The sequence below is a fragment of the Schistocerca gregaria genome, chromosome 4, assembly GCF_023897955.1.
Source record: "Schistocerca gregaria isolate iqSchGreg1 chromosome 4, iqSchGreg1.2, whole genome shotgun sequence".
Lineage (NCBI taxonomy): Eukaryota > Metazoa > Arthropoda > Insecta > Orthoptera > Acrididae > Schistocerca > Schistocerca gregaria.
Genome location: NC_064923.1, coordinates 442,695,372 through 442,711,030, shown reverse-complemented (window position 1 = coordinate 442,711,030; position 15,659 = coordinate 442,695,372). Strand labels below are relative to the sequence as shown.

The following is a 15,659-nucleotide window of genomic DNA, read 5'->3' as shown; positions in this document are numbered from 1 at the left end:
TTTTCTAATGCGTCAGGCAAAGTATTGCAAAGAAATGTGCGATGCGTGGGCGCACTCAACTTGTCTGGCAATGGGTAAGCTCCCGAAAGCACCCACACTACGTTTCCAGACCAAAGTCTTATGACAAAGCGTGCAAAAGCCAAGTTCACGGGTAACATGTGAGTTGTGTTCCAATCAATAATAGTCGTTGTGGAGGTTGAAAATACCTTCACGAGTGAAGCTTGATTCGTCAGTCCATACCACGATAATTATAAAATGTTCGTTACCTTCAACCTAGCACAAATGCTATTCACAAAACTATACTTGTCGAATGCGGTCTTTTGGGCGCTAGTGTTGAATTAACACGTAATGCAACGAATGCAGTTCTTCATTGTGCAACACTTCAACAATCAGTCTGAGAGGTACCTGGAACTGCCTTGCAGAATTACGGGTACGTCACCGAGGTGATCGGTGAACGTTTCAAAAAATCACATGTTTTGTTTGTGGAGTATGTCTTGTCCTTGAATGACCTCTGTCCATCACATGTGGAGGAAGATTACCGATTTCCCGAAGGCATTGCTCCAGCCGACGTAAAATATTTTTATCGTGATGCCGACTTTGAGGATGCCGTGAAGCATACACAAGAACAGCATCAGCGTGGTTATCGGGTGCACCCAGCACCAAAACCATATCGACATATTCGTCACCTTTGTACTCCACCGGGAAACTATCCTACACGAATTTGACAGGACCAGTTATGGTTGTGCACTTCACGGTTAATAGACACACACATGCAGTTCAATGGACCCCACTGTCATTTGATAGGCTATTGTTGTGGATAAAATGATGTCGCCCTGCTTGCAAACGACGAGAACTAGGGGACAGGCGCTTAAAAAATAAAAAATTATCCTGAAGAGTATTCGAGCCACAGCTCCATGGTGGATGTTGGTTTGATGTCCCAACAGTAATTGAGATACGACGGCTGATTCGGCAGTGCGGGGCAATACATTCCCTAAGCGCTGCGCGATATGACAGTGTTGCCAGCTCCTCGTTTTCATACATGTATTTTCAAAATGCACCCGATCTAATTTTGCTTGGTAAACTTTTGTTTGACCAAGTACGGCATTTTTTCTTCGTCCTGTGTACTTTCATTACCGCGTCATGTACCGCCAACGGCAGCAGACGACAATCGGTCTAGCGATAGGCAGTGGCCACAATCTTTGGGCTCATCAGTGTGTTTCTTAATGAGCCACAGATCTCATGGTCTGTTCCAGGGGAATTTAGGACCGAAGAAAGTAGTGGGTTGAGACTCTCGAGGAAGGTACGGAACACATTTAGCCAATCCCACGAGCCCTGTAGCGGCAGCATTCACACCCATCACTACAATACGTCAAGCAGTTGCAGGCAGGTTTTGACATGTGAGATCGTTCGTTACACGCTGAAATTTTGATTTCATTTCTTACTCTTGCGAGGTTAGCATTTAATCAGTTTCACTGCTGTTTGTTGGGTGTTGTGTGATACCAGCCAATGGCAGAAGCAAGGTCTTCAAATGTTTCCCACAGGAAATAACAGACATCGCTCTCTTGGAAAGGGATTGCCGAAATATGCCAATCGAAAGAAATGGTTTGAGCATTACGTGCTTAAACCGTAAACAATACGTTCTTGATAAGTCTCCTAGCTCTAAGCACTATGAGACTTAACATCTGAGGTCATCAGTCCCCTAGACTTAGAACTACTTAAACCTAACTAACCTAAGGACATCACACACAGCCATGCCCGAGGCAGGAATCGAACCTGCGACCGTAGCAGCAGGGCGGTTCCGGAATGAAGCGCCTAGAGCCGCACGGCGACATCGGCCGGCTTTGATAAGTCTCCTAATCAAACTGTTGTTGGCAAGCAGCCTCCCATGGAAAAGCGAAAGGAGGAGATGATTGGTTCCAGCATCGAAACTTCAAAGTAAAGGGATTCGACAAAAGTATGGAAACACCACGAGAAATACGTGCTTGAACATAAATGCAGGTGCTAGTCAATCCTACATGTTGCGCTGTTGACCATTAACGGCACCTCTGCAATGTCCTCAACGTGTTGCAAGCGTGGTCAGAACAGTGTCCTGTGTAGTTGTGAGTGAGTTATGCTGGAATTAAGCGAATTCAAACGCGGACAAATTGTTGACGATCGTACGATGGGTGCTTCCGTAATAAGGGAACCGAAGTGTTTGGTGCTCCAAAAGGCACCGTATCGAAGATTTGCACGGCAAACAGGAAAAGAAGAAAAACACATCCGCTAATTCATAATGCAGCCGAAAGTGTCTGTCGAGTGGTTGTGAAAGACCATCATTGAAGAGCACTGTGACGAAAAATAAAGAAATAACAGCTGCAAAAGTCACTGCAGAACTGAATATCAAAAAAATGGTTCAAATGGCTCTGAGGACTATGGGACTTAACATCTTAGGTCATCAGTCCCCTAGAACTTAGAACTACTTAAACCTAACTAACCTAAGGACATCACACAACACCCAGCCATCACGAGGCAGAGAAAATCCCTGACCCCGCCGGGAATCGAACCAGGGAACCCGGGCGTAGGAAGCGAGAACGCTACCGCACGACCACGAGATGTGGGCAACTGAAAATCGCACTCGCGAATTCTGTCAACGACAAAGCAACACGAAGGGAGCTCCATAAGAAGGGAATTGCGGGGGGAGCTGCAACTCCAAACCCACTCACCACTAATGCTAATATGAGTACCAGGAAAATGTTCTGCCGAAACCATAAAACCTGTATCATGGAACAATCTTGTTTCGCATTTTTTCCATATTCTGGCCGCGTTTTCGTCCCAGGAATAAAACATGGCGAAAGTTCGGTGACCATTTAAGCACCCATATTCTGATAATCCATTGGCACAATCGGTACTCTGCAAGGTAACATTCTGGCCAAGGATAAGGTGACCATTTTGGTTGATCAGGTCCATCCAATGCTATAATGTTTCCTCCCAAACTGTAATGCTGCGTTCCAGGACGACAGGTCCCCTGTTCACAGAGTTCGCATTGTTCAGGGTGGTTTCATGAGCACAAGGATGAGCTGTCGTATCTCCCCTGGTCATCACGGTCGCCATATCTCAGCATTATTGACCCTTTGTGGTGTACTTTGCAAGAGAAGGGTGCGTGGTCGCTGTTCACCTCGATCACCGTTCCCCCAACTTGCGGCTTTTTTCAGAAAGAATGGTATAATATTCCCTCGAAACCCATGGAGGATCTGTAATTATCCATTTCGAGCCTGTTTTGAATGTCAACCTGTTTCCCACACCGTAGTAGGCATGGTGACGTGTTGCGTTTTTGGTGTTTCCATAGTTTTGTTCAACCCCCATAAATGATATGTTTAAAAAATTGGAGATTACGAATCAAATATTTCTCCACCATCCAACAGATATGATATGACTCAAATCGTACTTTAAATTGCCAGCAATAAAAAAAAAAAAAAGTTGTCTGCTGTCGACGTATTCAGCAGCGAAGTTTGATGAAAAAAAAGATATGAAATATTTATAATGTAAAAATGTTGGATGAAAATGAATGGGGACTGAAATGGCTTTATATATTTATGTTATTTACTCTTTCAGTACGAACTTTGTTGTAGAACCCCTTATTTACGTGTGGTAATAAAAATTCATTTAGACAGAATTAAGCACATTTAAAATTACGTGAACCTTAGCAACCCTTTCATGCTGATAAATTCAAACTAACTGATTAATAACATTTATTGGAAACTTATTTAAATTAAATTTTTTTACGTATTTCGGCCTTGGCACACATTTTCTAGATGCAGTGGGTTTTTTAAATATTTACTGAATTCTTTCCCGGCGTTAGCTATGGAACACAAGACTATCTCTGTTAGCATAACATGGTTAAATATTGCCAAGCCGACCTGAACGTTTAATTATCATTGACAAAACACACTTCACTATACGTTTAAGTTATTTGCTTTAGAAATGGAAAGAACCAACAGATTAACAACTTCAACGTTAATTATCGGCCTATGAATGCACAAATGTAAAACCAGTAATAAATTCAGTCAGCCTCAGGATCGCTGTAGAAGAAAAATATTTCGTAATTCACTGCTAATTTTACCTGCTCCCGATTTACGGGTTTGGTTAATTTTATAGCGGAACATTTTTTTTAAATTTGCCGCCGCTGCAAATCGTTCCGCCGCGGCACAGCCCAGCAACACCAACGATAATTGCTAAAAGTGCTGAAAATTCTTTAAAGAAATATTATAGATGACATAGGCAAGCTAATTTACATTATTAATACACAATTTTGATAAATTATAATGTATTTAGACCATAACAATTATTTAAATTACACACCTGTACAATTTCTCCTCTAATGGCGGCTAAAGATAGATACAGACAAACGAAGTCTTCTCATTCATATAATGCTACGTCCCAGGTTCCGCTCTCTCTCAGCTCTAGAGGAAGACGACAAAGAATGCACATTATGTAGTGCTTTTTATATTATTACTGATTGTGAATGTCTCTTTGTAATCTTACATTATTTTCCTCTGTGGCTATATTTTACATTTTTTCATCGCAGATATTAGCATATTTCGTAATTACATTATGAGTATAGAAATATTACAATCGTAAATGCATCGAGAATATTATTACAGAAAATATTACAATAATAACCAACGTCCTTTACACAAAATTAAATAACATTTTTTTGTCAAACAATTACAGTACATTCGAATTGCTTCACAGAGGCGTACATAGTACAATTAAATGTCATTTAATTTTATTAATATTGTGTGTGCTGCCAGCGAATTTTACAGAAGCTGTTAGATTTACCTCTGAAGAGTAGAAGAAATCATTCTGTTATAAACAGCACATCATCGAAAAAGAATGGCAGAATGAAGTTAGTTTTAAAAAATCATTATAAGAAATGTTCACGTGATTAACTAACATCCACGACGACGACGAGAGTGAAGCTTCAAGCGACAGCGTCAACAGAGTTTTTCACTGTCATCACGAAATCCTGCTGAATCAATGGTGTCTGTGATATAAGTATCTGCATAGCAAAATTATATTTTCGTAACTTTTGGCTATTAATAAGAAGGCTGTTAACACCAGCTGAGTTCGAATGAAAGTTCGTCTCACGGCCAGGAACATAGTCTCAAGCGCATGAAAGAAATTCCTCTCCTTGCTGTCATGATAATTGCTCCAGCACTGTTCTTTTAAACCAGTAAGATAACTTTCTTCACTGATATTAATAATCATTTACAGGTAAGTAGAAAGTCTGACCTGAAAACTTAATAGGGGGTTAACTATAAACTTAGCGCTCCGCTTATCACAGTCAAACTAAACAGGCAGACGCTGAGGTTTTCACGCACAAGCTCAGCATTATGAATCACATTTAACTCACATTATCTCGTGTTAGAGATCTCCGACAGAATTCCGATTTGGACCAGATGTAAATATAATGCCGGAAAAAATTACAGCACCCTCAAGGACAAAGTCATTTTCTTCACAAGAGAGGCGACAGGTAGTTCAGCGTTGTAGAATTATGTGATGACGTATTCAGACCAAATTAAACGAACATGCTACAGTAAACGCTGCCAAACTCACATTAGTTCACAGTATACCCACCTTTGACGACCATTCAGACGTGAATTCTCGTATATATGACGAATAGCATCCTGTGGTAGACCGTCCCGCGCCTTTTGTTTTTCAATTCGGCAATGTTTCTTGTAAGCACTGGAGAACGAGTAAGTTCTCAAATGGTTCAAATGAGCACTATGCGACTTAACTTCTGAGGTCATAAGTCGCCTAGAACTTAGAACTAATTAAACCTAACTAACCTAAGGGCATCACACACATCCATGCCCGAAGCAGGATTCGAACCTGCGACCGTAGCGGTCGCGCGGTTCCAGACTGTAGCGCCTAGAACCGCTCGGCCACTCCGGCCGGCAGTGCTTGCTTCGACACGGCACACGAGATCTAAATCCTGCTGCAAGCAGATGGTTCCCAATGCTCCCTGATGATATAGAAAGTGCAACATGTGCCCAGATTTCGTCCATGGATGATGTTCGATTGGCCTCCTCTGCTCGCACGTTGAGTCGATCTTGACGTGCGTGTGTACTGTACAGATGACCAGGACCTGGTCAACAGGTATGAAAATGTTCCACAGACCACTGGTGAAAGCAGAGACATACCACCGACACATTGTACCCATCCCGCTTCCCGCAGGCCCACAATGGAAGCCTGTTCAAATGGCTGCAGCTGTTGAACAGGAATACGTACTCGTCTGTAGGACATGATTGTATCCCAGAATGAATGTCGGACACGCTGTTCGCCTCTAAACTCAGCACAGTTACTACCTGCAGACTCATCACAAAGGGCGCATAGACAGGCGTCCTCAACGCTATCGGGTTGCCGATGACCATGACAAGATGCATTTTTTTCCGGCGTTGTGCATGTGCACTGTGCAGTTTAGTTCGCCGTAATCCGTTCACGTCGATTCAACAACAAAAAAGGCTTACAACGTTTGGAAAATTCGGGATCTACATCACGAAATGTGTTTTCGTATACTTTCCGTATAATGTATGAAAAATTTGCTGCCGCAAATAAAACTAAAATGAAAGGATAGTGCACCTCTTCCAAAGGACACTGACGTCCATCTTCGTACATCGAATAGCTTACGAATTTGAGCGTGCTAAATGAAACGTACGAGTATGAGATTACACGAGTGTTCTGTGCGGGACGTGGCAACTCAGCTCCGCGCCTCCATGTGTTGCTGCCGATGTGTCAGTCCAACATTAATTTAGAACTGATTTAAACTGGTGACCGCCCAACCTAGCGCTGTTGCCAAGAGGGATGCACTCAGCCCTTGTGACGCCACTTGAGGAGCTACTTGACTGAAAACTAGCGGCTCTGCTCGCTAAAACTGACAACATCTGGAAAAACGGTGTGCAACAACATGCCCCTCCATATCCACATCCATCAACGCCTATCAGGTGGAGGTGAGAGAGCGGTCGGTCGGTACCTTTGGGTCTGTCTCCTTGTCGGAGACAGTTTCCAATACAAAATCCGACCCTCTGTAAAAACCGAATTTTTCTTCCGTTGTAAGCCGTGGTCTTAATGCCACATAGAGGTTCTATGCCAGGCAGAGTGGCACAAACTTCGTCATGCGGCTATAGCACAACAACGACAGTAGGTCGCCCAAGCTCTGCCTCGTTTCTCACGCTGTCACGCAAGCAGTGAGTCATTCCACATTCAAAAGTAATCTGTTACATTAACCTGCTACTTTATGCCTGACTTGTACGTAGGGGTGAAATATAGGACACAGATGACGTAAATGTAGGTTTCATTAGGATATCTGCCATCTTTTCTTCTTTCGTTTCACCCTCTTTGGGGTACGCTGGATCAATCATTTCTTTGTGCGTTGTTCTTTTCTTAGGGCCCAGTATTTCTTCATTCTTCCTGATCTTCTTCTCCTCTCTTCTTCCGAGATGAAGGGTTTGGACTTTTGTGTGGATTTGTCTTGGAACCTTATGTTTTCATCTTTAGTAATTAATTTAGCAGTTCGATCAATAAGTGAATTTTCTGAAATCTTTAATTCCACTAGGTCTTTCTCAGTTTCTTTAAACCAGTTGGGCTTCCTTTTTCGGTTACGGAAGAAGGCAAAGATTTGTTTAGTTAATCTGTTGGAATTCATTCTGAGAAGATGACCATAAAAATTTATTCTCCTTTTTCGCATAGAATCTGAAAGTTTTTCAATTTTCTTGTAGAGAGTTTCATTTTTGATGTATATAATAAATAACAAATTTTGGCCCAATGATTTTTCTTAAAATTTTTCTTTCCTTTATCTCAAGTTTCTCCATCTGGCCTTTGAAATACATGTTAAGTGTTTCTGCTGCATACAGTGCTTCTGGCTTAATCACTGTGTTGTAATGTGTAATTTTGGACCCCCATGAAAGGGAGTTTTTGTTGTATGTATTTTTTGCTGGTTGGAAGGCCTATTCAAGTTTATTTTTTCTGGATTCCATTGCTTTGCTTTCCCCAGCATTCCAACTAATCCATTCTCCGAGATATTTGAATTCTTTTACTATTTCAATCTTCCGTTCTTGAACTTTGAGGTTTTTACATGAGTGCTTGATGTTTGTCAATATCATAGTTTTTTCAAAGGAGATGTGAAGACCAATTTTAGCTGCTTGTTTCTTTTGTTCAAGGATTTGCTCCCGTGCTTCTTCCATTGTTTCAGCAAACAGGGCCATATCATCTGCAAAAGCAATGCAATTTACTTTATGGTTCTTCTTTTTACAACCCAGTCTTGTACAACTCTTAATATTGTGTTACATTCTCTGACTACTTTCTCAAGCGCACAATTGAACAGCAACGGTGACAGCCCATCGCCCTGTCGCACTCCCGTTTTTATTTCAAAGGGTTCCGATAGTTCGCCCATAAATTTAACTTTCGAAAATGTATTTGTAAGGGTAGCTTTCATAATATTAGTTGTTTTCTTATCCAAGTCCATTTCTTCCAGGACTGATAACAGAGATTCTCTATCAATCGAATCATATGCTTTTTTGAAATCAATGAAGGAGATTACGTATGTCTTTACCCTTGATTATTGGTATGCCATAATGTTTTTGAGGTATAGCATTTGTTCCGAACATGTTCTATCCTTTCTGAAATTTCCCTGATATTCCCCGATTTGCGGATCCAATTGAGGCTCTGCCCTGTTCAAAAGGACTTTAGAAAGAATCTTGTACGTTATATCCAGCAGTGATATTCCTCTGTAATTGTTGGGGTCTGTCTTCAAACCTTTCTTGTGGATAGGGTGGATGAGAGCTGTTCTCCATTCTGCGGGGATCTCTTCTTCTTTCCAGATTTGATCGAAAACACACTTTAGGGATGTAACTGCATTTTTGTCAGCCTTTTTCCATAGTTCGGCCACTATTTGATTCTCTGCCATCATTGTATTATGGAATCTAAATTTCAACATATTTGTTAGTCTGCTAGTTACCTGTGGATCGTACATCTGTAATTAACATACGCCAAGGTGCGGGATGTACGCTCTGTTGCAAAGAGGCAGCCGGCCGTTGTGGCCGAGCGGTTCTAGGCACTTCAGAATGGAACCCCGTTATCGCTACGGTCGCAGGTTCGAATCTTGCCTCGGACATGGATGTGTGTGATGTCCTTAGGTTAGTTAAGTTTAAGTAGTTCTAAGTTCTAGGAGATTGATGACCTCAGCTGTTAAGTCCCATATTGCTCAGCCATTTGAACCGTTTTTGAGCAAAGAGGCAAACGTTCTTTTTTTCTTGAGTCTCCATGCAGTTTTCACTGCCTAGGATGTAATTATTAGTTATGTGTTGCAATGCACAATCCACAAACAGAAACGCTTCTGTCTTTGAAACGTTACAACCGAGTAATATTTTGTGTGATAGGATATTTATTACGACTTAAATAGTCATACTTCGTGGTTCATTTTAAACTTCATATATTTTCCACAATGGACGCCGGTGTAAAAACGTCTTTCAGTTTCATCAGCTGGCAGCTTTACTGATATATCTGAGTCTTGGCGGCAAATTTTCTCATTAGAAGAATACCGCTATGTCGTGTCTAGACTGAAGTTCTGGCACGCTGTCACAAGTACGCCATTTATCCCGTTTCCCTTGAATACTTTTGCAAGCCATCGATATCTTTCGTAGCAAATATCAGTTGTGTACGTATGTTTTAATATGTTCTTTACCATCGAGAGACAGACAACTGCGGATCATGTGTTGATAGTTAATTGCTTTACAAGCATAGCGTGACTTACATAGTGACTCTTTGGACACTTTACACAATATTCCAGCTTTGTTACGGTCCTAATTAGTCAGTAATTAGTAAACTGACTCAGAAATGTGAAAAAAGTTGGCAGCGATATGGAGAGTCATCACACCTGGATTTCCCTAAATCCACTCTCTGTGATGTAGGTCGAGGTAAAATGCCTTTCTATTAGCGTAACTGCACAGAAACAGCTGCATTGTTGTAGACATCAGTTTAGTTCGTCAGTAGCCAGTGTCAGCATATTCTGACGTGAAAAAGTAACGATGCTATGCGGGGAGGGGATACGAGAGTGAGAAGGATGTGTTCTTCCAATAATGCAGTGTGTCTGTGGTGTGCGTACTGCAAGACCTTCAGTACACACACCGTCGGATTATTTGATTTGTCGCTCTAACGAAGTAGGCGAGTGTCAGCAATATGTCTCGTGGTCTTATCGTGGCGTGTTTATCTTCTGCCGTTAGGTCAGACGATAGAAATGCCACTTGCACGCTTAGAGTAGCAGATTGATGGTAACCAACTTTAAACAGAACTTGCTGAATTTTCACTCTCATTTATTAAAATAATAACAAGCAAAAAAATTATTTAACTTGTTTCTGGATGCTATTTACAACTGACAATCTGAAGTTCCTTTGGTATTGGTACGTTAATCTTATTCTCACATATATCTCTGATACTTGACAAAAGTGTCTATACATTTATCTTCATGGCTAAGTACAGGAATATGGCAATCTTATTAGGCGCAGACTGAAATTTGACTATAGACTGGTACAGACGAATGTAGAACTCGTACAGACTGGAACAGACTGGTGCAGTCAAATACAGACTGACTAATCTGAGGTCTGTACACTCGTTATAATACCTTGCGCATTCATGCATCACTGGGTGAGTGTGATCCATGAGGAGAAAAGGTTCTACGTTAGCAGCAATCTCATTGGCTGCATTACATATTAATATGGGGATCAGCAGAAGCAGAAATTGGTCCGTCTCTATGGCAGCGCCATCTCCTAGTACGGAGACAGGCGAGCTCTGCGCCTGCGCTGTTGTGATTAGCAGGGCGCGCTCTAGTGAGAAAGTTGTGTACGCGCTGACTACACGGAACTATGTACACAACATTGTCACAGGGAAATTGGTTCTCATTTTTTGTACCTGCGGCTGAATCAAATATCTGTTTAGGTTTAGTAGTTTGATCAAGACACTGCCACCTGTCAGGTCGCTGTAGATGATGTCACTTTGTGCCATGACAGATTCTCAGGCCGATTAATCTCACTTTGTGGTCTATGTTAACTTGCGTAGTACTGTGATTTAACATCTAATCGTTTTTTTACGAAAGTACTTTAAATAGCGGGTCTTTGAAAAATACGTCGAACTTTGGTTGAAAGTATGAAACGTATTCACTGCCCGACTAGTGTATTGAAGAGTGCTGAGGAAATTCATGGACACAGTAAATGTGAGCAGCGCTAAGAGTGCCACTTTCCACGTACTGTTTCCTGTGCTTAAATCCTGTTTATAGAGATAGGAATGCACATTACGTTCTTCTTTTCTGCTTAAAATCAGGTTAGTTTGAAATACACCGACGTACTATCTCAAACACAGACTGCTTGCTAATATAATTTTTGATTTCAGGATTATGGAGGAACTCCAACACTGTTCGGTGTTGCATCAGTTATAAACCATATATCCGAGATCTTCGCCTACTTCTTCAGTTTTCGACTGATAAAGCAAATTGGACACGTTAAGGTTAGATTGTAGGAATACTTGTAATCAATGCGAAATTAAGTCATTGTTGAAACAAAACTAACAATAGCGTGACTACTGCTACTGTTGTTTTTACAGGTACTGTGCCTGGGCCTAGTTGGGAATATTCTGCGCTTTCTTTACATTTCTTGGCTGACAACTCCCTGGTGGGTTTTACCGTTCGAATTCATGCAGGGTAAGTAACATTACACGACGATTTTCTTGTCTAACAGTTTACAGTTTTTGAAAAATATGCTTGATATATTACGTCGTCAGATTCGTATGCCATAGTCTTATGCGAAAATAATAACAAAGAAATCTTGTAAGCTGATGTGGTTGGAATTGCTATTTGCACGTGTTGGCAATACAAAAAACTTGTTGCTCTTTCCATGAAACAATGTTGTGTCAAGTAATGTACAACTAGTTTTCGACAATACTACGATGTTTCTTCGAATTTCCTTTGTTTCTTTTCCATGGAGTCCCCTACAGTCGCGTAAAAATCTCCACTCTCAGTTGTTTCTGTTACTACCGATCTCAATTTCCCTTACTTAGATTGAAATTAGCACAAAGAATCACCAGCCTTTGTAAGTTCAAGATTCTGTGTTTCAAGTCACGATGACTGTTTAATTTTTTCGGTCTCATACTTACGTAGTAAAAATGTGTAAAGAAATCACACACTCTGGATGTTTTTTACCACTACACACAATATTTGTGAATTCCAGAAATAAATATTTTTCATTCTATCTTCTATATTTGTAAACTATCTTTCTACTTGCTACCTGAACAACACTTCTATGCTCACTATCATGACCGAGTAGGAAAAATTTTAGAACAACCCCACAGGCACTTCAGTTTCCACGAGGAAACATATATCTACTCCGAACCGCTAACGAAACTGGTATAGGCATGCGTATCCAACTACAGAGATATGTACAGAGATATGAATACGGCGCTGCGGTCGGTATCGCCTATATAAGACAAAAACTGTCTGGCGCAGTTATTATATCAGTTACTGCAGCTACGACGGAAAGTTATCAAGATTTAAGTGAGATTGAACGTGGTGCTATAGTCGCCGCACGAGCGATGGGACACAGCATCTCCGAGGTAGCGATGATGTGGCGATTTTCTGTAGGATCATTTCACGAATGTACCGTGAATGCCAGGGATCCGGTAAAACATCAAATCTCCGACATCTCTGCGGCCGGAAAACGATCCTGTTCCAATGGAACCAACGACGATTGTAGGGAATCGTTCAACGTGAAAGAAGTGCAACCCTTCCGCAAATTGCTGCAGATTTCAATGCTGGGCCATCAACAAGTGACAGCGTGCGAACTATCAAATGGTTCAAATGGCTCTGAGCACTATGAGACTTAACTTCTGAGGTCATCAGTCCCCTAGACCTTAGAACTACTTAAACCTAACTAACCTAAGGACATCACACACATCCATGCCCGAGGCAGGATTCGAACCTGCGACCGTAGCAGTCGCACGGTTCCTGACTGTAGTGCCTAGAACCGCTCGGCCACTGGGGCTGGCGCGAGCTATTGACGAAGCATCATCTATATGTGCTTTCGGAGGCTAAGGCCCACTCGTGTACCCTTGATGACTGCACGACACAAAGCTTTACGCCTCGCCGGGCCCTTCAGCACCGACATTTGGCTGTTGACGACTGGAAACATGTTGCCTGGTCGGACGAGTCTTGTTTCAAATTGTACCTAGGTGATGGACGTGTAGGGGTATGGAGACAACGTCATCAATCAATGTACTCTGAATGTCAGCAGGGGATTACTCAAGCTTGTGGAGGCTCTGTAATTGAGTGTGCAGTAAGCAGTTGGACTGATACGGCTAGATACGACTCTAACAGGTGACACGTACGTAACCATCCTGTCTCATCATCTGCATGCATTCATGTCCGTTGTGCATTCCTATGGACTTCGTCAATTTCAGCAGGACAATGCGCCACCCCGCACGTCCAGAACTGCTACAGAGTGGCTCCAGGAACACACTTCCGCTGCCCACCAAACTCCCCAGACATGAACATTATTGAGCATATCTGGTATGCCTTGCAATGTGCTGTTCAGAAGAGAGCTCCACCCCTTCGTACTCTTACGGGTTTATGGACAGCCCTGCAGGATTCATGGTGTCAGTTACCTCCAGCAGTACTTCTGACATTAGTCGAGCCGATGCCACATCGTGTTGTGGCACTTCAGTGTCCTCGCGGGGGCCGTACACGATATTAGTCATGTGTACCAGTTTCTTTGGCTCTTCAATATATACACTCCTGGAAATTGAAATAAGAACACCGTGAATTCATTGTCCCAGGAAGGGGAAACTTTATTGACACATTCCTGGGGTCAGATACATCACATGATCACACTGACAGAACCACAGGCACATAGACACAGGCAACAGAGCATGCACAATGTCGGCACTAGTACAGTGTATATCCACCTTTCGCAGCAATGCAGGCTGCTGTTCTCCCATGGAGACGATCGTAGAGATGCTGGATGTAGTCCTGTGGAACGGCTTGCCATGCCATTTCCACCTGGCGCCTCAGTTGGACCAGCGTTCGTGCTGGACGTGCAGACCGCGTGAGGCGACGCTTCATCCAGTCCCAAACATGCTCAATTGGGGGACAGATCCGGAGATCTTGCTGGCCAGGGTAGTTGACTTACACCTTCTAGAGCACGTTGGGTGGCACGGGATACATGTGGACGTGCATTGTCTTGTTGGAACAGCAAGTTCCCTTGCCGGTCTAGGAATGGTAGAACGATGGGTTCGATGACGGTTTGGATGTACCATGCACTATTCAGTGTCCCCTCGACGATCACCAGAGGTGTACGGCCAGTGTAGGAGATCGCTCCCCACACCATGATGCCGGATGTTGGCCCTGTGTGCCTCGGTCGTATGCAGTCCTGATTGTGGCGCTCACCTGCACGGCGCCAAACACGCATACGACCATCATTGGCACCAAGGCAGAAGCGACTCTCATCGCTGAAGACGACACGTCTCCATTCATCCCTCCATTCACGCCTGTCGCGACACCACTGGAGGCGGGCTGCACGATGTTGGGGCGTGAGCGGAAGACGGCCTAACGGTGTGCGGAACCGTAGCCCAGCTTCATGGAGACGGTTGCGAATGGTCCTCGCCGATGCCCCAGGAGCAACAGTGTCCCTAATTTGCTGGGAAGTGGCGGTGCGGTCCCCTACGGCACTGCGTAGCATCCTACGGTCTTGGCGTGCATCCGTGCGTCACTGCGGTCCGATCCCAGGTCGACGGGCACGTGCACCTTCCGCCGACCACTGGCGACAACATCGATGTACTGTGGAGACCTCACGCCCCACGTGTTGAGCAATTCGGCGGTACGTCCACCCGGCCTCACGCATGCCCACTATACGCCCTCGCTCAAAGTCCGTCAACTGCACATACGGTTCACGTCCACGCTGTCGCGGCATGCTAGCAGTGTTAAAGACTGCGATGGAGGTCCGTATGCCACGGCAAACTGGCTGACACTGACGGCGGCGGTGCACAAATGCTGCGCAGCTAGCGCCATTCGACGGCCAACACCGCGGTTCCTGGTGTGTCCGCTGTGCCGTGCGTGTGATCATTGCTTGTACAGCCCTCTCGCAGTGTCCGGAGCAAGTATGGTGGGTCTGACACACCGGTGTCAATGTGTTCTTTTTTCCATTTCCAGGAGTGTATAATCCATAATTCATGGTTCATATATACAGAATTTACATACTTACGATCTAGTTTGAGAAAAATAACACATGTAGTCGGTCTTCGACTTGTAGTAGGAACCATTGCGGTATTTTTCTGAAGTGGCTTACGGAAACCACGGACGATATAAACGATAATGGCAAGATGAAGATTGGAGCCTCCAGCCTCCCAAAACACAAGGCAACTCCTTTTAAAACAGCGGAATCTCACTAGGTTTATCCCTCACATACAACAGTGTTTTACAGACTTTACTTAATAATGAAAAAAGTCAGTGCTACAGTGCCTATTCATTTCTTGCCATCAATCACTTATCAGCTGACTGCAGGACCATAGCGATGGTATTTGGTTTTCATTTTGAGTACCATGCCCCCATCAAGAGTGAAATGTTCAGATCGGAAAGAGGTATT

At 43.2% G+C, this 15,659-nt stretch overlaps 1 protein-coding gene across 1 annotated transcript in view; it reads left to right on the top strand.

Annotated features, from left to right (window-relative positions):
* The window catches only part of LOC126366017 (major facilitator superfamily domain-containing protein 6), a 344,070-nt gene that overhangs the window by 252,171 nt on the left and 76,240 nt on the right, over positions 1–15,659 (top strand). The window contains exons 7-8 of the mRNA XM_049970901.1: positions 11,422–11,535; positions 11,632–11,728. Coding sequence (XP_049826858.1) covers positions 11,422–11,535; positions 11,632–11,728 — 211 coding nt within the window. The remainder of the gene's footprint in view (positions 1–11,421; positions 11,536–11,631; positions 11,729–15,659) is intronic.